The sequence below is a fragment of the Scardinius erythrophthalmus genome (assembly GCF_964197995.2).
Source record: "Scardinius erythrophthalmus genome assembly, chromosome: 17".
NCBI classification, from domain to species: domain Eukaryota; kingdom Metazoa; phylum Chordata; class Actinopteri; order Cypriniformes; family Leuciscidae; genus Scardinius; species Scardinius erythrophthalmus.
In genome coordinates, this window is record NC_138237.1 from 7,584,530 (window position 1) to 7,611,718 (window position 27,189).

The 27,189-nt window shown below is 38.2% G+C and overlaps 3 protein-coding genes across 15 annotated transcripts in view; 1 reads left to right on the top strand and 2 right to left on the bottom strand.

Annotated features, from left to right (window-relative positions):
- Positions 1–11,738, bottom strand: part of ark2n (arkadia (rnf111) N-terminal like PKA signaling regulator 2n) — a 23,836-nt gene extending 12,098 nt beyond the window's left edge. For 2 of the 12 annotated variants that reach the window (XM_081390514.1, XM_081390520.1), the window contains exons 1-3: positions 11,503–11,676; positions 8,063–8,821; positions 4,751–4,813 (exon numbers count right to left, since the gene is read on the bottom strand). In XM_081390514.1, the coding sequence (XP_081246640.1) occupies positions 4,751–4,813; positions 8,063–8,750 (751 nt within the window). In that variant the 5' untranslated portion in view covers positions 8,751–8,821; positions 11,503–11,676. Of the gene's footprint in view, positions 1–191; positions 2,473–4,750; positions 4,814–8,062; positions 8,836–11,502 lie in introns of those variants that run through there. The other 10 variants (XM_081390515.1, XM_081390519.1, XM_081390523.1 and 7 more) reach the window with 8 other exon arrangements.
- On the bottom strand, positions 11,720–19,172 carry haus1 (HAUS augmin-like complex, subunit 1). Of its 2 annotated transcripts, none has more exons than XM_081390525.1 (9): positions 18,981–19,172; positions 18,330–18,504; positions 18,023–18,158; positions 16,222–16,356; positions 15,731–15,854; positions 15,560–15,625; positions 13,386–13,457; positions 13,069–13,116; positions 11,720–11,908 (listed from the first exon to the last, which is right to left on the bottom strand). In XM_081390525.1, exons 1-9 carry the CDS (start codon positions 18,999–19,001, stop codon positions 11,843–11,845), a joined length of 843 nt encoding a protein of 280 aa, XP_081246651.1. In that variant the 5' UTR covers positions 19,002–19,172; the 3' UTR covers positions 11,720–11,842. The 2 variants fall into 2 exon arrangements, 1 of the variants encoding a protein (XP_081246651.1); XR_014031918.1 differs by having other exon boundaries at positions 11,744–11,908; positions 15,514–15,625; positions 18,981–19,084.
- A 473-nt stretch (positions 19,173–19,645) lies between these two features.
- Positions 19,646–26,070, top strand: atp5fa1 (ATP synthase F1 subunit alpha). Its single transcript, XM_081391156.1, has 11 exons — positions 19,646–19,847; positions 20,523–20,598; positions 20,699–20,868; positions 22,129–22,302; positions 22,419–22,585; positions 22,670–22,970; positions 23,799–24,023; positions 24,101–24,208; positions 25,324–25,468; positions 25,553–25,703; positions 25,848–26,070. The coding sequence occupies exons 1-11, from the start codon at positions 19,788–19,790 to the stop codon at positions 25,924–25,926; spliced, it is 1,656 nt and encodes a 551-aa protein (XP_081247282.1). The 5' UTR covers positions 19,646–19,787; the 3' UTR covers positions 25,927–26,070.
- Positions 26,071–27,189: the final 1,119 nt, after the last annotated feature.

Below are 27,189 nucleotides of genomic sequence, written 5' to 3' on the forward strand. Positions count from 1 at the left end.
GTGGACGCTGATATAGTTTTCTTTATAGTTATCGTTTTTGGTGTGAACAGGCCTTTACATAAATTCTTTAGTCAAATTTTTTTTTATATATAAAATTATGTTCAGTGATAATTGACAGCACGCCCCAAAGGCAGTACATGGACTTTAATTCTAAACTAACTGGATAATAATGTCAGGTAAAACAGATTGAATGCTGGTAAAATACTTGTATATTTATTTCCCAGCTATTGACAGAGCAGATATTACACGTCAATGTGTTACATAGACATGAAAACACAAATTGAACGTCGCCTGGCACACTTTTACGTTTGGTGAGGCAGTAGTATGACATTATTAATAATGCAATGATAAAGAACAAAAATATTTGTAACAAATAAAGACATCTATCTCTGGTTACTAATTTCTTAGTTTCTAGCAATTATGTGGAGGAAATTCTGTCCTCCATCTAAAACATTATGACACTAAACTTAGGCATCTGGTTATTACCCATAAAGACATAAAAACGTAAACAATCTCCTTCAGATACTCTATACAGTAAAGCGGTACAGCAAACAGCTTTCAAGTCCTCTTGTGAGTCAGTAACTACAGTAAACATTGACTATGTGTGTGTTTGTATTAGTGTGTAGGAAGCACATGAGCAAATCACAAAAAAAGAGAAGTCAAGAATATCTGCAGCTTATATTTCAACCCAAAAAACAGAACTTATATTTTTCAGTAAAATTAAACCTATTTATATGCATATTAAGAATTATGGCATTGTAACATTATTTTAATGACAATTAAGTACATTTTGATGAAAGAAAATCAGTCAGTGTAACATAAAATAGTTATATTACTATTTTTTTTAAGTTAAGTATTTATATATCAGTATTTGTTGTGATGCAAACAAAAAATTATTGCATTATAGGATATTACAGTAATGAAAATATAACGAGAAGCAACAATTCTGGTTGTTCTACTTTCAGTCATGAGAATCAGAGGAAATGAGCATAATTGTCATGAAAATAATTTCAAAATGCATCAAATCTTAATGCTTCTATATATAGGCTACATTGTTTTATGCAAATTTGGGGGTAAAATAGGACTCTGACATGTTTTCGTGAAAATCACCCTTAAATAGATACATTTAAGTGATCAATATCTCTTGCTTTAGACAGTGTCGAGTAGCAGAATCACCCCCGTTTATTGCATGTGACTTTCTCCATTAGTGTTTGTCCTAGGTCAGTATTCAGCACAAAAACCAAGGTATAGGCTGTCATTACAATACAGCTCTCCGTTGTCAGCTTATGTCATGCATATTCCGCTTTGGAAGAAGCGATTAAATAAGAACCTAAAACAATCCACAATGCAAACAACAGTTCTTTGGTAGACATGCCAGCCCAGGTGTTTCAGATGAAGACAAAGAGACACATGGCAGTCGAGGCAAAACTTTAGAAGTCTCTATGGGAACAAAACGTCTTTCGGTCACTCTATGGGCAAGAAAAAAAAAAAAAAAGATTCTTTAAAATGATTAATCTCCAGGTGAATGGGAGAATATGGCTCTCCCAAAGACATGAGATCACAAAGGCACTGACTGTGGAGGGCGGCCCTGAGATGCGAATATAAAACAGAAAATGTTAATAGCAATAGGTCAGGTGAAGTTAAAGAAACAGTTTACCAAAAAAAAAAGGAAGAAAATTCTGTCATTATTTACTTACCCTCGTGTCGTTCCAAACCCATAAGACTATTACTTCCATTGAACACAAAAGTGGAAACTGTGTTACATTGACAAAAGTCAATGCAGACTAAGCATGTCAACCTCCAAGAAGGACAAAAACACTGTTCACCTTCATTAAAATGGAAAAGAATCATGATATTCCTCAAATTCACATTTTGTGTTCCATGCAAGAAAGCCAAATAGGTTTGGAATAACATGAGAATTAGTAAATGTTGAATTTTTTTGGTGAACTGATGCTTTAATAGAGAAAGAGAGATGTAGAAGGCAGAATGAAGATGAAGAAAAATTAGTAGAGGGTTAATGAGAGATGAAGAGAAAGTTTGTGCATTGTCCCAAGCCTCCACTTCAGCGGTCAAATAGAGTCGGCACAGTTGTTTTGCGTCTTTAGACATTAGGTTCAGATGGCTCCACGTTTCCATTGAGACCGGCAGTCTGAGGAGGAGGAACCGTGATGGCGCTGAGTCGGGCCATTTGATAGGCCGCCAGCGTTTCCTGCGACTCCGATGACGGCAGGAATGAGCTAACGTGGCTCCGCCCTTCCGGATTTTCGCTAGATGAAAGGTCATCGTCCGAGTGCATGCGGGTCAGTCTGTCCATCCACACGCGAAAGCGCTCCTCGGTCTGTCTCTGCATCGCGGCGAATCGCGTAAGAGCTTCCTCCAAGACTCCGCCCAGGCTTCCACTGGCCATGCCCATGCCAAGTTGGCCCCGCCCACGCGCTGATGCTCCAGAAGCGTCGGCTCGGCGATGGCCAGCTTAAAGACAGACGGCAGTGCCGAGAGAGAGACGTCAGACACACAGGAATGCAGAAAGTGGCGGCGTTATTGCGTGCACACCGGCGAGCATGCTGGGAATAAGACATGCAGCTCTCACAGTGCATTCTGAGTACAGTTCACCAATGGTCACATGACTTAAGACGGCTTAAAGAGCACACAGTGAGATAGAAACCCGCATTTTAACCCACCCTCAGGAATTGATATGTGTAATAACAAGTGTAACCACTAGGGACAAAATTAAATTCTGCTGTGTCATTATGCTGGTTTAGAGTCATTTATCAGAGTAAATGAGTTTCTTAACGATATACAGATGTTAAATGCTGTCCTGAGATATTTAATATTCATATGAATAGGATAACTAACATTATATTACACAAATTAATCATAGACCTCACAGGTTATATCATAATATGTTTCTAAATAAATAGGTTTATTATGACTAAACCTTACTGTGTAAATTTTATTTCTATGTTTCTTGCTGTGTTTGTATGTGTACACTGGAAGCTTCAGTACCAAGAAAAATTCCTTGTATGCGCAAACACACTCTTTCTGATTCTGATAAAGCGCTTTACAGGAATGTTGCTCAAAGAAGATTAATTGATGTGCAATAGTTAATTTCTTAAAGTCCCCTTGTGAAAATCAAGCTTTTAATGTTGTTTATATGTCTATCTATGTGGTGTTTTTAATATGCTTTAAGACAAACCATGTGCAAATTCATAAGTCAACACCATTGCTGAGTATTTTCTCAAACGGCAGTGAACCAAAGACAGTCTCAAAAACACAGTTTGAAAAATCGCTGGTGTTTCTGATGTCACAAACTACATTGTAACCAATCAGATCAATGTGTGATCGTAAACGAGTGGATCTCTGAGCTGGTGTAAGTGAGTGGAGGCGGGGCTCATTTGCATATTCATAGAACCGCGTATACTAAATGAGGCAAGGGTGTAGAGTAGGCTTGTTACGATAGTCGGTGTTGACGGTGCTGAGAAGCAACACCGGTTACATCACTTGCCCACCGCGGGCACCGCTCCCCACCGTCGAATAGATTTGTTGATATGTTTTTTTTTTTTTTTTTACATATTTAGTTCAGTTAGAGAACAGACACTATTAAACACGCATTTATTATTATTCTCAATGAAAAACAACACAACAAAACAGTGCTGCTCTGCACCATTATGAATGCCCGTGTGGACGTGCGCATTTTACTTTCGCTTTCAAATTAGCAATTTAAAAGCCCCCGCCGATGATACCGGTATTACCGGTGTTGTCACACGTCGATTAACCGGTGGGAAAATATCTTCACCGTCACATCCCTAGTGTAGATACATTCAAGCTATTTTAAGTCATGAATTTTCAAGGAAAAAACATTTAAATGTAATTTTTGTGATCAAAGATGAGTTTAAGGATAAAATAATTGACTACAAGGGGACTTTAAGGTCGTGAATGTGTTACAAACGTACAGCTTAGAGATGTAACTTGGGGGGGAGGGGGGGGGTGCTTTGAAACATTGCATCTGAAACTACTGTTTTTAACAAAATTTTTGCCAATTGAAATAAACCTAAAATAAAATATTGTATATAAATATATTATACTTAAATGACATGTTGCCTTTGGCAACTAATTGAAGCAAAGAAAATTTAAGTAATAAAATAACTAAATCAAGCAAGTAACTAAATCAAATTGAAATAAAAGCAAATTAAAGATATATAGAATGACAAAAGCACATAGCAAAATTAAAACAAATTATAATGAAATCTGAAAATAGTGCTAATTCAAAATATTAATAAATAATATATTAGAGTATAAATAATACTAAAACTGCTGCAAATGCGCCTGGTTTTATTTATTTTTTGCTAAAATAGAAAAAGAAACTCAACACTGGAAGCTAACAAACAGGCCTTCAAACTGCATAAAAACTCTACTAATAAAATCAGAGAGCTATGGTAATAATATAATATAATCAAAGTTAGAGTTTCAACTCCTGCCTTGCCAACAATGTGACCCCAAGAAAGAAAGGCATACGCCCCCTGGTGGCCCCATGAGCAACTGCTCCTGCATGTAGTGCTTTGGACAAAATGCATATCCTAATTAAATACTGTGCAGAAAACTAAGGGTTAATGAAAGGAAAAAAGAAAAAAAAAACATTTCACACATGAGTCAGATGTAGGACACAAAAACAACAGATATTGAGACGATGGAAAGACAAAAGACAAAGAAAATCTTGAGATATTCTAAAATGCAAACTTTCATCCAATACCTGGTATAATTTCCCTCCAATTAATCTGCATTTGTTCAAATGGTGGAATGTCATGCATCAGCACTGTTGATCATAAATATGCTTGAATTATAATCTCATTGCAAACATGACATTGAACATAATTGCTATTTTAGTGAATATTTAGTGCTTGAACATTTGTCCACAGCAATGGTATACAGGAGCATCAGACTATCAAACTAACCAAAAACAAAGAGACAAATTAGCTGCTGTGTATTCACCTTGGATTTTCAAGACTAGTAGCCAGACTTAGTGGGTCATTCTGGTTGGTCACTAATGACAGGGGTCAGCGTAAGGTCAGAACGCTGTTGAATTCTGATACTGGAAAAATGTTCCTCACCTGGCGCTTTGCATATGAGGTCATTCAACATGCATGCACAGAAAACACACCCTGACCGGTGCAGTAGATCCTTCATGTGTGTGTGATTGAGTTTTTCGCAGTGTGTGTGGTCATTTAACCATTCTGTCATTCAGTCAACATGCACCAAACAATGCATGAAAGAAATGAAATGTCAAAATGGCTTCACTGTTCGTTTCAGGACTAGAGCTGGGAATCTTCAGGCACCTCACGATTCACTTTCCATTCAAAGTCACAATCTGAATCCAAAACCAATCTGATTCTCGATGCATCTCAATTTTCAGCACAGTTGCAAATCTTTAATGAGTTTACAGAACTCGCTGCAAAATTGTGTGTAAAGATTTAGCATAAAACCATAATATAATACATATGCTCTCATCCACAAACAGAAGTAAAAATAAGTCTTTTTTTTTACCGTAATCAGTTAGAATGAGGTCTATCGATATCTAGCACCATATCGTTTTTTGTTTTTTTTGTTTTGTTTTACTTAAAATGAAATGGTCAGATAAGTAATGATTTCTTTTTTATCACTATTATTATTAATAATAATAATAATAATAATACACAATGATATTTTTTTTAAATAATACAAATATATACTTAGCCATTAGGTCAAGTGGTTTTGTAGTTATTAATAATAATATATTTAGTAACAATACATTAATAAATAAGCTCTCATCCACAGTGTGTGTGTGTATATATATATGATTAAGTGAGCTGGCCAGACAAGTAATGTTTCATTGTTACATTTATTATGAATTATTAGGGATGCACCGATGTATCGGACAAAAATATGTATTTTTTCAATAATAAAAAGGCTGATTGTTTTAAACAGCCGATGATTAGGGCCGATTAAATGCATGTATCATGTCTCATGTACACTTTAATCAGTGTTTCAACCGTGGAAATAAGTCAATAAAACAGCTTGTGAAACAGTGTTAACTTAACTCAAAACACTCAAAACACATCTGTTTAGCTATGCATTTAATGAATGAGCACTGTGTCAATGTTCGTCCGACTGCATGTACTGTACTGTATTTTATTTTTAATTTTTCTAAACTGTTTAAATTATTCTTATTTCTTTTTATTATTTTAATTTCTTCTATGTAAAGCACTTTGAATTGCCATTGTGTATGAAATGTGCTATATAAATAAACTTGCCTTGCCTTAATGTTGCATTTACCTCAGGAAAGTTATCTAGTGTTCACAAGGTCGTTAGTTAGCTATAAAAAAAAAACACTAGAAATTAGCTTATTTACTGTTAATTATATGTGTTTGCTTGAATAAATGTGTCATGAAGACAAGTACACATGAAAACTACCTAACGTGCAACTGAGTTGTACACAAACATTTCTGTTTTTATTTGAGTAATTACTATATCTGAAAAACCTCTAATACATTTAATTAATTCAACCTCTAATTGAATAGTAATTTACCTTATGAGAGGGTTCCCTGTGTATATACAGTATTAGTACATTGGGACATTTTTGATATGTTTATTATTAAGGAAAAGCTGGTTATTTTTTTGTATTTCTCAGCTATTTCCTTCCGGTTTAAAGCAAAGTTGAACTAATGTCACGAAAAGTGAGGTATGTGTGTTAATCTGGAGTGGTGATTGGCTGCCATGGCTGGAGAGTATGCTTTTGTATCATCAGTTCCTCCATATTATTCATGAGAAAAATTTAATCCAATCACTGTATTACGCATGAGATCTCTTTACAGCAGAGAACTCAAATGTGACAAGACCGGTTCAGCGCTGTCCTTCACCTCTGCCTGCTCAGCTTCGTAAGTGTAAGTGTATCTTTCCTCATTACAGTAGCTCAAAAGTGTTGTTTGCATTATCTCTGCGATGATGTCCGAACTGGCGTTTGACTACAAACACACGGAAAATTTGAGTAACAATATTTAAGCGGTTTCTGTGTGGAACGCTGTGACGAAAAATTTCAAGAAGAATGGGCACAAAATTAACGATGCCTTTATTCTTTATTCCACCAAACTCTGTGTTGTGTGTGTTTGTTTTTTCTCCGCTCAATATTTGAATATTCATTTGTCTGAATAATGTGTGTGTTGCAGGTGTGTTTTATTGGTTGTCTCCCCTCTTCCCACCCTCTACACTCCCATTTTCCCACAGCTTTACACGCCCATTTTTATGTCTTTTTCAAAGCTGAGGTGTGAACGACCAGTGATAAAACGGGGGTTTCATGACATTTTAAAGTCCCCCTATGGTGAAAACCAAGTTTTTAATGTTGTTTATATTTCTATGTGGTGTTTTGAATATGCTTTAAGACAAACCATGTGCAAATTCACGTCAACATTGCTGAGTATTTTCTCCTTAAAACTGCAGTGAACCAAAGTGTTTTGAAATCGCTGGTGTTCAGTCAATCAGGTCAACATGTGATCGTCAACGAGTGGATCTCTGAGCTGCTGTGAGTGAGTGGAGGCGGGGCTCATTTGCATATCCATAGAACCGCGTATACTAAATGAGGCAAGGATGTAGAGTCCTTTTTCCAAGGATAAAACATTTAAATAAGTAATTTTGGTGATAAAATATTAGTTTTAAGGGATAAAATGATTGACTACAGGGGGACTTTCGGTATCGGTAGACATCATACTGAATAATCAGCTATCGTATCGGCGGAAAATTTTTGTATCAGTGCATCTCTAATTATTATTAATAAATCAATAAATCTATTAATGTAAATTAAAGATTATTTAATTATATTGTATCAAATTGTGTCAAATTCACTTGTTGTCAAACACTTAATCATAAATCGTATTGGTTGTATAATATAGAAATGTATTAAATATTTGTGGATTAACGAATCGTGATGCATCAGTGAATCGATTTGTTGAGGACAGGCAGTTTCCGTAAAGCACACAACAGCCAGTCTGCTCTGATCTTCTACACAAAATGCTGTGCGTGTTTGTGCAGTTACCTGGTGCGTGAGAGTTGATTGTCTCTCCCTCATTGTCGGACGAGGCCGTTAGTGGCGAGGATGATGAAGAGTGGGCTGTGATGTCGCTGTCGCTGGTGCTGCTGTCCTGGAGCACGTCGGGTTTGCGTCTCGCCGCCGCCTCCCGCTTCTGCCGGAGCTGCCGCATGCGTAGCTTCTGCCGCTGGCTCCGCGGGCCTCTGACGCGCACGCGTCCGTTCGCCTGCTTCTCCTGGCAACGGTTCTTCTTAGCCGCCATTGCGATGGTGGACGTGTCGCTCTCAGAATGCGAGCGCCGTGACTTTCTTCCGGCCGTCTGGGCGGGCGTGGCCTTTTCCTCCGCCGACGAAAGCGTGTCGGAGTCTCCGAGGTGCCCGGAAGAGGAGGGCGACCGCAGGCAGACGGAGGAATCGCTGTCTTCCCGCGGGCAGGACTGGGCCGCGGTCGGGGGCGGATCCGTTTCCTGCGGCTGCCCGGGGGCGGAGTCTCTATGAAGCTCCTTTAATAAGCAGGGCATGGAGAGCAGGCCAGGGGTTGGCTGTTTGTCAGGACTCTGCGAGCTGATTGGCTCTTCACAAGCTGGAGAGCTGGTGGGCGTGGTCTCTGGTCTCAGGGGCATGTCCTGCTCCTCTGTGGCCCCGCCCTCTGAGGGGCATTGAGGAAGCTCGTTGGCCTTCTGGGCATCAGTCATCTCTGGAGGGCGGGGCCAGGGGCGGAGTCTCTGAAGTGGCAGTTGCTGGTCGATAAACAGGGGCGGCTGACCTGGAAAACAGCAACTATGTCAAAATAACAGCCAGCTTCCTACTAATTTGTCAAAACATCAATAGTTGTCCTATTTTACAGATATTGTTCGTTTGGAGCGATCCACTGCCTTAATTAATAGAGCAAAGATTAAAACTATTATGCACTGGAACCCAACTCATGACAGCTTGATTGCTATTCTTAAAACTTGAGTGATCTAAAGGTATAGGATAGGAGAGTATACCAAGATCAAGGCAAATGGGACTGCAGGTCCTCTTTTTTTGTTTTATCCGTTTCCTTTTTTTTAAATCTGGTTTTCCTTTTATTTTAATAGACACCTTAATTATCTTTATTTCAATAGACACTTTCTGCCTGTAAATCATCCATCTCTGACATTATATATATAGTTCTATTTAATAAAATATTTTTAATGTATTCTTTTTATTCTTTATGTAGGTGTATCTGTTTCTCTTGTGTACATCCATTTTATATTTGTTTTCAGTGCTCCACACTGAATTCAGTGAAAATTTGTCTGTGATAATGCTGATAACTTTGTTCGTAAGAAAAACAAAGTATTGTAAAAAAAAAAAAAAAGCTGACAAATATCTGATTACACGGTTAGTTTAGTTTCTCACGATCAACACTGAACAGACTTGAGGTTAATAATGGCTCTATTGTCTTCTGAAGTGCTGCTTATAGCCGAAATTTAATTTCTTTCAAAATTGACGTATTATGCAGCAACATTAACACTTATTTTTCCTAAATAAACGTGACTCGACTATTTAAGCACCACTGAGGTACAGGTGTTTAACCAGGCAGAACCCTGAACTATCACGCACCAGTGGAGCTCTTATCAACCTTTCTACACGTCATCCGACTCCAATGCACAATGCTGCATTTCACAACTTCAAAACTTAATTGTCCATACGGATTTTTTTTTTTGCTGCGATCAAGTGTTTAGAGAGGCCTGTCAGACTGTATGAAGACTTGCACACAGGGTTTGTCATTTTAAAAATCATTTTTGCGGACGGACCTCACAAAGAGCACTTTACTTGCAATACATTTTTCAGATCGATCCAAAACTAGACATTTTCTTGCTGTGAATATTCAAGACTTAAGATTTTGTGTTATTAATTCCAGGACTTTTTCAGGTCAGAAAACGACCATTTTATGATTCTCTCACAGGTTTTTCATGACCTGCTGTCCAAAACACCCCATTCAGGCGAAATACTTCATAGAGATTCATAAATATTTATACACACACACACATCACATATTCTATAGAGTTTTTAAACAAATATAAAAAATATACATGCAATAAATGATAACTGTGGATGGCAGAATTTAAAGTCCCCCTGTGGTCAAAATCAAGCTTTTAATGTTGTTTATATGTCTATCTATGTGGTGTTTTTAATATGCTTTAAGGCAAACCAAGTGCAAATTCATAAGACAAAACTATTGCTGAGTATTTTCTCCTTAAAACTGCAGTGTACCAAAGACAGTCTCAAAAACACGGCTTGAAATCGCTGGTGTTTCTGACCTCACAAACTACTTAGCAACCAATCAGGTCAACGTGTGATCGTAAACGAGTGGATGATATATAACGAATAATATGATATAATGAAGCGGGAAAAAATAAGCAGCAAAATAAAACAAATAAACAAATAAGAAACTTGTGAAAATGTGTAACCGGAAATCCCCCTTCCCTATGAATCATTCATGTTTTACTTGCCAAATAATAATTTCCCCCATATAGTGCGCAGGTGTTAAATTGCAATATTTGGTTGTGCCATAAAAAAAAAAAAAAAAAAATTCTGTAGGTAGCATTATTGTATGTGTATGTATATATATACACATACATATATATATATTATATATATATATATATATACACACACACACACACATATATATATGACAGGTGTTTTACATGCACCGATTGCCACAGGTCGTATTTCTGTATTGGACGTGAATTACAACAAAAGCCGTAGCAAAATACTATTAGATCGCAATGTCAATTATCAAAAGGAGAAATTAAAATAACGTTTCTTACACCGTTTGAAGGAGATCCCAGATTTATTACTACAGCAATCACAGCAGAACATGCGGTGTTTTGGCGGACGCTGTGCGGCTACCATGGTGATCTTTTATGAGTTTCCATAACATTACTAGTCGTTCGCGCAGCCGACTTGAAACACGAACCGCGCGCGCAACACGGTTCACGCGCTCTATCAGACAGACATCAATTGATCATGTACGAATATCGCGCGCGCTCTGATCCTATCGCACTGCATGCACGCAATGACGCATGTAACAGCCCGTGGAGTTACAAGGGCTTATTTGCAAGTAATCCACATGAATGCTTCTTTTAGATATGTATGCAGATGTGAAATAAACGGACGGAATAGCGCACTTGAATCATCAGAGAAAGAGAACTAAGAAGTAAAACCCTTGAAAATGAATATATAGGCTAGAGACACTGCAGCACAAACACTCATCTTGCTGCAACACATTCGGTCTGGAAGTTGCACGTTAACCGGTACATTTGCACGTTGAGTGAAGACAGCACGCGTGCATATATGCATGAATAAAAGCATGCAGTAATTAAAGTGAGAGTAGGTTTGGGTCAGAACTGCAGTACATGCTCAAAATGGAAGGGCGCAGAGATGAGCGCGCGGCAATAACCGACGACAGTGGCTTACCTGCTTCAAATCTGTCCTCATGTGTGTGTTCTCTGTAACATCTCAGACTCCTACTACCATATTCATGGGGGAAATACGGATTTAATCTCAAATTTTACAGGATAACTGCTGTGTTCTCGACTTTCCGACCGCTTTAGCACAGTTTGCTAATTTAAAATGTCCCCACTAGCCGTCGCTGGAACAAATGTGTAGGCGTCATTTCCGCTGCGATGACGTCGGGAAAAACAGAGGGCACCACCATGAGGTTCGGAGTGGAATTGCGTTTATTAAAAACACCACGAGTTGGATGGAAGTCAAATTTATTACATTTATTAACACGTTTAATGTTTTATTAGATACTTTATAGCTTCATAGATAAAGTGTTCATGAAGTCCACTTTCTGCTCCAGCTGGGCATCCAAGGCAGCCTTTGGATAAAAATAATGTTACTCAAGTTACCATTTCCCCCCCAAAAATAATTAACAAATAAATAAATATATATATACAAATAAAATAATATATATATATATATATATATATATATATATATATATATATATATATATATATATATATATATATATATATATATATATATATATAATATTAAATATATATAAAAAAATGTCTCTGGTCAAAAGTTTGGAAACATTACTAACTGGTGCCAAACTGTGATCAAAGCTGAATTTTCACCATCCTAACTCAAGTCTTCAGTGTCACATGATCCTTATCATTCTAATATGATTTATCAATGTTAGAAACAATTGTGCTGCTTATTTTTATTTATTTTTTTAACCCGTGATACTTTTTTTCAGGATTCATTGATGAATAAAAAGTAAAAAAGAACAGCATTTATTCAAAATAGAAATCTTTTTAACAATGTAAATATTTACTATGATTTTTTTATTGATTAAACACATTCTTGCTGAATAAAAGTATTAATTTATTTCAAAAAAAGAAAGAAAAAAAATGGACTGACCCCAAACTTCTGATCGGTACTGTATATTGTTACAAAAGATTTTTATTTTAAATAAATGCTGTTCTTTCTTTAACTTTTTATTCATCAAAGAATCCAGAAAAAAAGTATCACAGGTTATAAAAACAAATATTAAGCAGCAAAACTGTTTCCAACATAGATAATAAATCATCATATTAGAATGATTTCTGAAGGATCATGTGACACTGAAGACTGGAGTAATGATGCTGAAAATTCAGCTTTGATCACAGGAATAAATTACATTTTAAAGTATATTAAAATAGAAAACCATTATTTTAAATTGTAATAATTCAATATTGTAATTTCACAATATTACTGTTTTTTTTTTCTGTATTTTTGATCAAATAAATGCAGGCTTGATGACCATAAGAGACTTCTTTCAAAAAAATTAAAAGCAGTAATGTTTCCAAACCTTTGACCAGTATATATATATATATATATATATATATATATATATATATATATATATATATATATATATATATATATATATATATATATATATATATATATATATATATATATATATATATATATATATATATATATAAATGATAATATAAATAAATAAAATTGTGAATTAAAAATTACCAGCTCTCGTTTAGCTTCCTCTATTTTCACCCGTGCAAGAGCTGGACTCTGAAAAAAGTACAACAGTAATGAAAACTGATAAAATGGATAAAGGATCAAATTATTAGAATTTTAAACCAATTACAAATGATTTATATGGATGTGGACGTGATTACTTCATTAAAATGTGTCCTATATACTGTGCATGACAAAAAAAAAAATGTATTAATTAACCCACACATTAAACAACAAAACCACTTGGTTCTTGTTCATGCAAAACTCACTGCCATGATGATTCCCATGTTCAATAAGGAAAATCTTGATATAAATATACTTACAGGGCTCAAATCACTATACGGCTCGAGTTTCTTCTTCAAAGGCAGTGTTTCTTCTTTCAGCGAAGCGATTTTCTAAGTATAGAAAAAAAAACACAGTAAACACCTTTTATACCATCTTGTAAGAAGCAGTTTTGTTTCAGTGCATGTTCATTAAATTTAAAGAGGACATATTCTGCTTTTTTACATGCTCATATTCTTTAGTGTGTAATGTTGCTGTTTGAGCCTGAAAAAGCGGACATGTGGACTCAATAAATCCTTATCTTGAGCCAAATAAGCAAGCTGATATTTAATACAATCTGGATCATTTATTTAGAAAACGTACAAATTTCATTTACATCTTTTAGTTTGTCAAGAGATTTAAAGGAGAACTCCGGTCAATTTTAACATTGAGCTCATTTTTTTGTACATTTGGAGTGCTGTCAGTACAGAGAACAACGACAAAAATCGGTGTTGCCTACACCGTGTTATCCTCTTTTTAAAATTTGCACCCTGTTGACTTCAATGGGGCAAGTTTTAAACCTGCTTTTAGCCTCTTAACATCCTTGATGTGTCATTACAAGTGCACAGCTAATGTGAGTGATTCCTTCTGAGTGATCACGAGTGAATCTGACTGCAGTAGATGGTTTAGTTACCTATGATCACGCGCGTGAACTCGACAATCGATTACTGTGGCCTTCGACCGAAAACAGGATGTAAATACAGGTATGTGCGCTGGCTGAATAAACATAATTTTTATTCATATCTTTCACATCTACTGCAGTCAGATTCACCCGTGATCACTCAGAAGGAATCACTCACATTAGCTGTGCACTTGTAATGACACATCAAGGATGTTAAGAGGCTTAAAGAAGGTTTAGTACTTGCCCTATTGAAGTCAACAGGGTGCAAATTTTAAAAAGAGGATAACACGGTGTAGGCAACACAGATTTTTGTCGTTGTTCTCTGTACTGACAGCACTCCAAATGTACAAAAAAATTAGCTCAATGTTAAAATTGACCGGAGTTCTCCTTTAAAGTGTTGTTCACATGTGCGTATGAGCTCTAGTATGCAAGAACGAGCCTATGATTGAATTTGGAAATAAAGCAAAATAACTTTTAGTTTAAATAGTCCTCAGATGGCATGCATGTCCGTAATTAATAGCAAAACATCTAGCATTAATTCGATCTCAAACAGATTCATTAAAAGAAGTTGTTACTTCACCACCTGCGTGACGTCATTAACCAACGTGGTTGAACGTCAAATTTGCAACAGTACGGTTTCGGGAAACAGTCGTGACTAGATCGTTGATTTCATCATGGATGCATTATACTATGGTAGTTAAGCAGCGAGTTATGCCGTTGTACGGGAAAACAGCCCAGAGCGTTACTGACAGACTGGGAAGAGAGAAGCTGAAACAACATCAAATATGTGAAAAATAATGTTTTTTTTTAACATTCATGCATGAAAACCAATTGTAGTAGAGGCCAAAAACAAAATCAAGACTTTGTAAAAGGGCGTTTTTACTAAATCTGCATTCACATCACATCAGAATTACATGTTATTGGGTAACACTTTATAATAATGGTCCGTCATTAATAAGTAACTATGCAGGAGGTAATGCAGGACTAATGAGTAGTTCTACATTAACACTTCAGCTACTACTATTAACTAATATGCGAACAATATTAACTAATCAGTAAGTAATAAGTAATTATGACAACTTATAAAGAATTACTAATTAATTACTAATCACAACATTATCGTGACTGAGACGTTAGCAATGATCTTTTTTTACCTTCATCGTGGTCATAAAATTCATCACTACTTACTCAAGTGTTACCTAGTCACTCTTCAAGGACTACTTGTGATCTGGACCATTATTTTAAAGTGAAAAAGATGTGTACTCAGACACGCGATAATGTTCTTTATAATTGTCAGTTAGTTAATAGTTATTAATGAAGCTAATCTCAGTAAGTAATTATTGATTACCTAATAAGGAATAATCTCCTAAATTTTATATTACTTACGGATTAGTTTCTTTATTAGTTAATAGTAGTAGCTGAAGTGTTAATGTAGAACTACTCATTAGTCCTGTATTACTTCCTGCATAGTTACTTATTAATGATGGACCATTATTCTAAAGTGTTACCTGTTATTGTTGATCTGTGATCTGGTACATCAGTAGGGTAGTTTACCTCTGATAACTGCAGGATGGCCTGATGGGTAAAAGAATCTTCCATCTGCCGCGAGTCCAGCTTTTCCTGTCACAAACACACAGATCCTGTCTGAATAAGGCTGCATGACAGACATAAAACCGTATAAAGTGATGCCCGGATACAGTTTTAAATAAAAAAGGTGACACAAACCTGTGCAATCTTATTCCTGCAAGTGAGATCTCTGGATTTATTCTTCATGAAGTCCATGTTAAGAAGCCTCTCCTCCGCTGTCGCTGCTTCCACCTGCTGTACATGTGTGATCTTCATCAAATCACTGAAAAACAGTTTTACACACAGACGTCAGTTTTAGATCAGGGGTTTCCAACAGTAGATGCATGTGACGGGGGTCCATGGAAAGAATTGAGAATTTCTTTTATAAATGATAGAAGGCTCTTAAATTTTAGGATGGGGGTTCCTCACATGATCATATTTGGGGGTCCGATCTAAAAGATCAAAAGTCCCTGTTTTAGATACATTTGTGCAGTTGTTCTTATTATGATCAGTAAGAGGACTTAGGAAGGCTGAATACAGTAGCAGTAAAAATCATGACAGATTTCAAACCAAATCAATCAGAATTTGCACAATTACCAAACAAAGAACAGCAAAGTAAAATGCATTGATTATCTCTCGTGTTTTCTTACTCCTGATGTTTTTTCCGAATGACAACCGAGGCTGTCATTTTCTTCCTGACAGCAGAAAGTTCCCGCTGCAGCTTCCGGTCCGTTTTCTCTGCCTCCAGCACATCATTCGTCAGTTTATTGATTGCTGGCATGTAGCTGGAGACACAAGAGTGTGAAATCAACCACAAAATACAGACATAGTTTAAATCAGTTGTTATGCACATTGGGACGTGGCTTAATATGATTTTGCCAAGTTTGCAACAATCAGATTTCAGGTGAAATGCCTCTATTATGTCATTTTAAAGGTTCCCAATTTTGTATTGGTCTGTTATGATTGGTCTACTCTGCTCTGATTGGTCAGACGGCCCAGTCTGTTGTGAATGGTCTACTCTGCTCTGATTGGTCAGATGTCCCAGTCTGTTGTGATTGGTCTACTCTGCTCTGATTGGTCAGATGGCCCAGTCTGTTGTGATTGGTCTACTCTGCTCTGATTGGTCAGATGGTTCAGTCTGTTGTGATTGGTCTACTCTGCTCTGATTGGTCAGACGGCCCAGTCTGTTGTGAATGGTCTACTCTGCTCTGATTGGTCAGATGTCCCAGTCTGTTGTGATTGGTCTACTCTGCTCTGATTGGTCAGATGGCCCAGTCTGTTGTGATTGGTCTACTCTGCTCTGATTGGTCAGATGGTTCAGTCTGTTGTGATTGGTCTACTCTGCTCTGATTGGTCAGACGGCCCAGTCTGTTGTGAATGGTCTACTCTGCTCTGATTGGTCAGATGTCCCAGTCTGTTGTGATTGGTCTACTCTGCTCTGATTGGTCAGATGTCCCAGTCTGTTGTGATTGGTCTACTCTGCTCTGATTGGTCAGACGGCCCAGTCTGTTGTGATTGGTCTACTCTGCTTTGATTGGTCAGATGTCCCAGTCTGTTGTGATTGGTCTACTCTGCTCTGATTGGTCAGATGGCCCAGTCTGTTGTGATTGGTCTACTCTGCTCTGATTGGTCAGATGGCCCAGTCTGTTGTGATTGGTCTACTCTGCTCTGATTGGTCAGATGTCCCAGTCTGCTGTGATTGGTCTACTCTGCTCTGATTGGTCAGATGGTTCAGTCTGTTGTGATTGGTCTACTCTGCTCTGATTGGTCAGATGGTTCAGTCTGTTGTGATTGGTCTACTCTGCTCTGATTGGTCAGATGGCCCAGTCTGTTGTGATTGGTCTACTCTGCTCTGATTGGTCAGACGGCCCAGTCTGTTGTGATTGGTCTACTCTGCTCTGATTGGTCAGATGGTTCAGTCTGTTGTGATTGATCTACTCTGCTCTGATTGGTCAGACGGCCCAGTCTGTTGTGATTGGTCTACTCTGCTCTGATTGGTCAGATGGCCCAGTCTGTTGTGATTGGTCTACTCTGCTCTGATTGGTCAACTCAAACTAGCGCACGACATCAACGTCATCGTTCTCAGCCACTCCCTCTGTTCGCTGATTGGACCGGTAAAAATTTGGCCGGAGAAAACCCACGAATATACCGCTAACCCAGACGGAGTACTGAAGGAATATGAAAATTGAGCGGAAGTATGTAGGAGGGCGGAGCCAGGCTAATTACACAATGCATGAAAGGTAATATTTGAAAAAGCATAACAGGGGCACTTTAAGATTAGGTTCTTGAACAACATGATTTTCAACCAAGTGATTTTCTCTGGTTGTTTATGTTTGAGGTTTTTTATAGTAACGCTGTTCCAAAACCACCAGGCATGTTGCCCCAGGAACATGTCTAAATTATGTATAAAGATGTATATGATGCATTTATGACGTAACATGTTTTTTTTACCTTCCAAGTGATGTGTCTCTGAGTTTAAGCACTTCAGCGGTGCCCTCCAGCACCGACAGCAGGTCCACCGTGGGTTTGGAAAGTCCTCCAAACTGAAGTCCAACTCCCTGGAGAAGCACTTCCTGCAGATGGGCTCCTGCCATAGACAACAATGAAAGTCATGGACCAGCAGTCCCCAGCTCAACATGAAAACAAGTCTCCAAAATGATGATTAATTTATTCCACAGACTAAAATGTACATTTACAGAACATGTATGCACTTGGCAGGCTCTGTTCTCCAAAGTGACTATCCATCCTAGCGTCTCACCATCACTGCAGTACTCTTCTGTTTTCTGCTTGCGGTCCTCGATGAGAAGCTCAACCTCTCTGCATCTCATCTCACTGCTCTCCGCCAACTCGTACAGAAGCTCCACTGTGCGTGTGTTCACCTCAAACTCCGGCACCGGCTGCTGTCCGAACACCTTCCTGAGCCACTGGGACACCTGCAATTACATGGTATATGCAAATGCAAATGTAAATGGTACATGCAAAAGCTTTGAGAATCAAGAATCTACATTAATTGCCATAGCTTGGTAATAACACTATGGTACTTTGATATATAACATGATTCTAAATGATTTTATATAAATTGACAATGGTTTTTACATTGTATTTCAAAGGATACCATGGTATTGCATTGCCAAAATTTTTGTTTTCATTTTTGTTGTTTTGTTTTTATCGACCCCACACAAGGACGTGCAGTAGAGACGTACAATATCAAACACATATGTATTAAAACCATAGTGAACACATCTAATATAAAAAGATTAGTATGTGTATTCAATACAGATAAACACTACAAGGAACAACTGCGAACATTTACGCATTTGATAAAGCGAATTACATCGTAATTAAATATGTGCATTTTGTTAGTTTAGTGTATCTCATTCTACTGAATTCTACAAAGACATTAACTCACGATTTTGCTTTTCTCGCACATATTTTCAATAATTTAGTGTCGCATCTAATCAGATTCAGTTACAAACTTCCGAATCCAACACATAAAGCTCCCGCCACTGGATTTGTTATTCTTGTTCCGGGGTCTCAATGCGCATTTCTCATTGGCTGCACGAATGAAAAACCGACCAATGAGATTCTAGGACGCTGCAGCACTGCCCAATTGGGAAGATCGTATTGAAATGTTCAAAGCGTTTACATTTTCATATCCCTAAAAAATAAGTTCAGCGTGATTTTGTAAATATAATTATGTGATTTGTTTTCTCAAAACATACAGATAAATCTACAGCATAGATATAATTTTTCATACAACGAATTAAAAAAATTAATATTCACAATTTTCCTTTTCTAGTTTTAAATTAAATGACATACATAATTTGCCTATTTAGAAGTATATCTTTATAAAAGAAGAGATGTTTGGCAGATTTTTTTTTCTTGGGAACAAAATCGTTCATAAAATATGAGCTATTGTGTTCCTCTTTCGCTTTAGATAAAATCGACTACTAAATGCCCAATTGAAAAAAAATTTTTTTTTAATAATCAACACAAACACAGTTTATTAGACATAGCCTTGACTTTATATGTTATAATCTACATGAATAAAAATGTCTCGGGTCGTCTCAAGGAACTGCATCCGGGTCTGTTGTTGACCTTTCGTATATGAGCTCTGCTCGCGACCTCCATTTCCTTCACTCAGCTCCTCGCGCATCAGCCGGCCGCTGCAGGAGGACACACGCTCGAGCTCACGCGAAACAACCTATCAATAACCATGCTCTCCGTTCGCGTTGCGGCGGCTCTGGCCCGCACCTTGCCCAGACGGGCCGGATTCGTAAGTCTCATTTTGTAGCGTTTTAACAGCGCCGAGCCGGTGAATGTCAGCGCTGGTTAATGGCGTGAGGCTGCACGTCGCCATCTTGCAGTGTGAAGGGCCTACGTATGCTAAGACTAATTAAGCTTGATTTGTTTCGCGTTTTTAACTTCAGCAATGTACTTTTATGGATCTGACTCTGCGTGTTTTGAACGTATATTTACCTTATATATGGTTACGTTTGCATGTTTTGCGAGGTTACCAATGAATGACATTCCCAATTGAAGGTCAGGAAATGCTGCTTGGGTTTGAGACAGGTCAGCTGTCAGTAGCTTTATCTCTCTGACTGAATTTGGAGTATTTTAGTGCGTAATGGTTTAGTGCATCCATGTATGAACATATGTATGAACTTGCGTTTACCCTTTTTATTTAGGCGTAGCCTACGTTTGTATGATGTCATAGTGCTTTGCGCTGCATTACGATCTCTAAACGCATTCGTATGTTTGCAGATTCAAAGTTATACACACTTTAATTAGTATTTAGTTCTTCTGCTATTACACTGTTAATAGATTTAAGTTCAATGGCGTGGTTGTTGATGGCGCATGAAGGTCAAGGGCTCACAAGCAACATGCTCGGATTCTGGTGTCTATTACTAACACTATTATAGGATTATAACCAATATATTTGCAATTGCAGGTTTCCAAGAATGTTGCTGCTGCATGTGTCGGAGCGAAGAACCTGCACACTGCCAGGCCATTGCTGCAGAAGACGGGTATTAAATGTTTCTTTTCATGTTGTACTTGGGACATTTAGGTGTGGCTTTTGTTTTTATTAAGTTGTTTTATTGCATTCATTCACTCTGCATTGTTCAGGCACAGCGGAGGTGTCCAGCATTCTGGAGGAGAAGATTCTTGGAGCCGACACTAGTGCGGATCTGCAGGAGACTGGCCGCGTGCTGTCCATCGGTGACGGTATCGCTCGTGTGTACGGGCTGAGGAACGTGCAGGCTGAAGAGATGGTGGAGTTCTCCTCTGGTCTGAAGGTGAGCGAGCCCGGGGTCATGAGGTCGTGGCTGAGCTTCAAGATTCTTAAAGGGATAGTTCAACTAAAAGTGAATGGTCACTTACTCCTCGAGTTGTTCCAAACCTGTATGAGTTTATTTCTGCTGAACAACATATTTAAGAATCTTGGTAACCAAACTGTTGATGGGCCTCCTTGACTTCCATAGTATTTTTTTCAGTGGGGTCACTTTACTTTTATTACCAATTCTTCAAAATACCATCTTTTGTGTTCAGCGGAAAGAAATTAATACACGTTTGGAACAACTTGAGGGTGAATAAGTTGACTGAATTTATTTTTAGGTGAACTATCCCTTTAATGCAGTGTACATACAAATTGGCTCTTATTTGAATGCATTATTATAGTTCGAGATGCATGTTTTTTTGGTGTGTATATTAGGGCTGTCACTTTTGAGAAATCAAATTCGAACAGATATCGAATATCAAGCAATGTATTCATATATATTCGAATATCTACGAGTAAAATGAAGTCAACGAACAACCTCGATCCATCAGGAAACGCCACATGGTCGCTGAATTTCACTGCGCTTCATGAAGAGTTTTTCTTTTGCGTGAAAAAGCCGTTCGCCGGAGATGTGTTAAAATATAGCGGAGTGCATTCATGATTAGGCTACCGGTATAATAATCATCCTGGGTCTGAGTGAGTAATTTACTCTCTTACCTTTGTCTTTTCTGTGGGTCGTGTGTGTGTAATAGGCAGGAATTACAGCGCAGTCTCTTTAGTCTTGTCGTTATCTTCCATTTTCAAAACAAGCTGGCTATTGGCTATTATTCGCTTGATTTGGTCATGGGCCTACGCTACAATACGTTTGGAGCGGCCGCTACTGGATGAGATGGCAAACAATAAAATAAAAAGCAAACGGTCTAATCATAGACTGTAAAAAATGCGCAAAACATGGCACTTTAAAAACCGGATAGTTTATTTATAGTTCGATTTCGGATATTTCACGTCCTGTTCGAATGCATATTCGAATAAAAAGTGACAGCCCTAGTGTATATGCATAGCAGTCAAATGTAGAAGTGCCTACTTTCTCCCCCTACATTTTATAATCAGTTCTTAAATATTTAACTTGTCAAATTTGTTTTATTTTAACTGAACAAAATACTTATTTACTACAAAATTAACTGGGTTTTAGTTTTAACATTTAAGTTATGCAATCCGGTCTCTGTGATGTTCTTGGTTAACTGCTTTTACATCAAGACACTTTCGCTTCTTCTCTAAGGGAATGTCTCTGAACTTGGAGCCTGATAACGTTGGTGTTGTGGTGTTCGGTAACGACAAGCTCATCAAGGAGGGTGATGTTGTCAAGAGAACAGGAGCTATCGTGGACGTTCCTGTCGGAGTGGAGCTGCTCGGCCGCGTTGTGGACGCTCTGGGAAACCCCATTGATGGCAAGGTCTGACCAACTATTGGTTACTTGCATAGTTGTAGATCCTTTCTTTAATATTGATGCCAGTTGTTGGAATTGTTCCTTTAGAGTTGAACAATTTGTCTTTTTGTTTCTCCTCCAAGGGTCCCTTGGGCTCTAAGGAGCGTAGGCGTGTGGGTCTGAAGGCCCCTGGCATCATCCCTCGCATCTCTGTGAGAGAGCCCATGCAGACCGGCATCAAAGCCGTGGACAGTCTGGTGCCCATTGGCCGTGGCCAGAGAGAGCTGATCATTGGTGACAGACAGACTGGGTAAGTGCAGGAGATTGATGGACTTTTGCTTGGACTTGCTTCATTTTAGCTCAAATCATGCATTTTTAAACTCATTTACCCCAGCAAAACCGCCATTGCCATCGACACCATCATCAACCAGAAGCGCTTCAATGAAGGCACTGAGGAGAAAAAGAAGCTGTACTGCATCTACGTGGCCATCGGTCAGAAGAGATCCACCGTGGCCCAGCTGGTGAAGAGGCTGACAGACACTGATGCCATGAAATACACCATCGTGGTGTCGGCCACCGCGTCTGACGCCGCTCCCCTGCAGTACCTGGCTCCTTACTCCGGCTGCTCCATGGGAGAATACTTCCGAGACAACGGCAAACACGCTCTGATCATCTATGACGATCTCTCCAAACAGGTGACGGCTTGGGACACATTTACTCCTTTAAACCCAGACATGACCAAGTTGTGCATGCAAGCTGTCGTACAGGCCACACTAGATTAACCCATGCATGTTTGTTAAAGGGTGAAGAAGCTTCCCTTTTTCTTAATGTCATGAGACAGATTATCTCTCAGGACAAACTTTTAAGGACTTATTTTGTAAGATGCACCCAGAAAGATGGAGCTGCAGTCTTTCATACAAGTTTGCATAAGTGATTTTGAGTATCATATACATCATGCTTTTATGTATGGAGCTCACACTCATTCAGAGGCCCAAACTGAGCAAAAACCTGCAACTTGGTGCAGTTGCTGTTATTTAAATGGACAATCTACTATCTTCCGATAGCTAGTAAAGTAAATCGAGATCTTTATAACAGTATAGCAGATGTCACTAAATATCTTCCAGTAATATGTCATAAGATGATATCTAAGTGTTTGTTTTATGATGAAAGCTCTGGTTTTGCAGTGCAAATCAATGAATTAGGTGTTCCTCAAAAGTACTATTTCAATTTTTCTAAAACCATTGTTTTGATCAAGTCTCTTCAGTCCAGTAAATGTTCATCTTGAAGTATATTACTAATAGAAGTTATTGTTTACTTATTGCAAAGGCAGGTGAATGTGAACCACGAACAAGAACTTTTTCTTGCTAAAAGCGTAAACTATCGGACAACAGTCCTGTTGCACACAAAGTTGTTAAATCGAGGCCCTGGAAATGTGCATCTCAAATGTTGTGGTATGTTTAATGGTATTGCAGGAGTTTGTGTATCTGTGAGTTTGTGAAATGTGAGCTTTGTTGCTCTTTCAGGCTGTTGCCTACCGTCAGATGTCCCTGCTGCTGCGCCGTCCCCCCGGTCGTGAGGCCTACCCCGGTGACGTCTTCTACCTGCACTCCCGTCTGCTGGAGAGAGCGGCCAAGATGAACGACAACTTCGGTGGTGGATCCCTCACCGCCCTGCCCGTTATCGAGACCCAGGCCGGAGACGTGTCCGCTTACATTCCCACCAATGTCATCTCCATCACCGACGGACAGGTGAGCCATTGCACAAGCAGATCCTGCACACTTAATGGCTTGATACACACGATGATCTACTCAATTTCTTCATGCAGATTTTCTTGGAGACTGAGTTGTTCTACAAGGGCATCCGTCCCGCTATCAACGTGGGTCTGTCCGTGTCCCGTGTCGGCTCTGCTGCCCAGACAAAGGCCATGAAGCAGGTTTGTTCTGTCCTAGTTTGGCTCCCAATGGATATTTGTAAGCTTGTTTCTAGTAGGGCTGCACGATATATTGGGCTGCAATATAATTTAATAATTTTTACGAAACGATATCGGTTCTTAATTCCCAAGAATCGATTAGTCATCCTGTTTTCAGTTGATGAATGAATGGAACATTGTTGCACGCATCCCATCCAATAAATCGCAATAATCTTTGTGCTTTGTTATTATTGATATGAAACAAAGTCTCAGATTTCAAATTAAGTCCATTTTTCTTATGAAATTCAAAGACACAATTACCAATTTGGTGCTGTGGCGTGAGATTGCTCTTGCTCAGCTCAAAGAGAAGCAGCAGCGCGGAGCGCACATGATCTTCTCTTCCACCCTAATACCAGTTACAGCGTGAAATAAACATGAATGAGCATCTGAAAGTGTGTTAAAAGATCGAGTACAACTTATCGAAGTCCGTATCATGTCACATGAAATCGCTCAGTGTTTCAACCGTGGAAAGACGTTAGTAAAAGTCATGTAACGTCACATTTACCTCAGAAAAAACATATGCAGTGACCATAAACTCGTTAGTCAGCAAGAAAATTAACTCAAGAGAGAAGCATTTTGTTAAATATATGCACCATATTACATTAATGTTCTTCAATATTTAATGCATGTTTGAATAAATCTGGAAAGTTTTACAGCCACCATTTATATAATTTCATATAACTTTATTATTATAAAAATAAGTGTATTTTAAGCGTTTGTATACAAATCAGTTTTTTTCCTTTTTACCAGTTTTTTAAAGAGACTTACCTTAATCAAATTTTTACCTTGAATATTATAGTGGGCTAATGAAGCCTAGGCTACAACTGACTCCCATAGTTAACAATAATAGTTAAGAGATTTGTTTTCCTTGAGAAAATGTGCCATGTATTGTACCTGATATGCAAAATAATCAATATTGAATCGAATCGAATTGCAAGCTTGTGAATCGGAATCGAATTGTGAAATTTGTCAATACCCAGCCCTAATATATTGCCTAATTTTTTTTTTCTTCCAATATTGTGCTGCCCTAGTTTCTGTGTAAAAAAAGGGTTATAACACACCTGCTGTTTGTTCTCCAGGTGGCTGGTACCATGAAGCTGGAGTTGGCTCAGTACCGTGAGGTGGCCGCTTTCGCCCAGTTCGGTTCTGATCTGGATGCCACCACACAGCAGCTGCTCAACCGAGGCGTGCGGCTCACAGAGCTGCTCAAGCAGGGCCAGTACTGTAAGTACACTGCTGCCCCCTACTGCATAGGAGGACATGTTCTCCCTGTCTATTTGTAATGTCCCCGTGCTGTTTTGTCTCAAGGTCCAATGGCCATTGAGGAGCAGGTGGCTGTCATTTATGCTGGTGTGAGAGGATACTTGGATAAAATGGAGCCTAGCAAGATCACCAAATTTGAGAGAACCTTCCTTCAACACATCATCAGCCAGCACCAGGACATGCTTGCAGCCATCAGGTAAGTTTCATAAGCGCTTCAGTATTCATTGTAATGTCAGTGGAACACCTTGTTCCTGAGACATCACTTTTAAAACCAAATGACCGCTATAAATGTAACTTGCTTAAAGTATAAAGTGCTAATACTCTTATATTTGTGTTTTAGGACCGAAGGTAAAATCTCAGAGGCCACTGACACAAAACTCAAGCAGATCGTGCTCACCTTCCTCTCAAGCTTCGAGTAGATTGTTTCCTGTATCGCTAATGTTTTGTCAATGTTTGCATAGTGCTCCTGCTTAAATTTATACAAACCCTAAATAAATTCAAGTGGCACTTGATCCTCAATGTACAGAAGTCTCCTAACAGAGAATAAAGTGTTCCCAACTCCATCTTTGTGTGCTTATGTGATTTTGTTTAAATGATCAGTTTTTATTTGGTGGTTCTAGTGCATTTTAGATGCATACATTATGGCATTTTAATAACTGTACTGTTAGTCGAGTTTTCTTTTGGTTTAACGTTACCATTTAGAAATGCAAAGGGTAGTTAACACTTTAATTTTAACAATGAAAGTTCATTTGTTAACAAAAAGACATGAGCATTTTTACTTGTGTTAAATTAAACATTTACAACTACATTAAAATCAAAAGTTGTCTTGTTAAATGATTTAATGGACTTGAACATATGTATACATATGTATAATTGTATTTTACTACTGTTAAGAGATTAAATGCTTGAATGTGGTCTTCATTAAGAGTGTGTTAAGTAACCTTAAATAATGGGACCTTATTGTAAAATAACTTGAGTGATATGAGAGTTCATGCCTGCTGACAGCAGGTAATTGGGCACATTGCTTGTTCAGGTAAAGTTGAGAGGATTCAACTCCTTTAATCCCTCTAATAGTGATGTTTTCACCCATGTCTCTGAATTTACTTGGGAGCTGAAAACTTGGATCCTTCTGTCTGATGGAAGCATTGCCTGGTTAAATTGAGATGATTGGTAATCAGTTCTCAAAACAATTTAAAAAAAACTAAACCTAGTATTCAAACCTGGTTCTAGTTGTAGTATGAGCTGTCAAGGTCACTTCAGTTCAATGTCATTTTAGGTCAGTTATACACATTCGGCCACCAGAGACAGTCAAGTAAAGCTCTTCTCACTAGTGTTTGTGTTCATGTCTTTACCACCAGGTGGAGACTGCTGTAAAGCACTGTAGTAAGGTAACCTTAAGAGACCTCAGAGAAGCAAGAGTAGATTAGCAGCAAAACTTGCTCCTCCAAAGATGTAAAGTGCACAATTAAAAAACAAACAAAAAACCTGATCAATACATTTCCACTTCCAAAATGCCCACAATAGTGATTTAGTTCCAAATTAAAGACAGTCCGATGATAACTGCGATACAAATGAGCCATTTGTAATCCAGAGTATGGCCTTTTGTATGAGTCAGGCCAGTTACCATTTGCGAGAAATTAAAACAGTCAGGTAGCGATAAAAATCCTTAGCCGTCGTAGCGT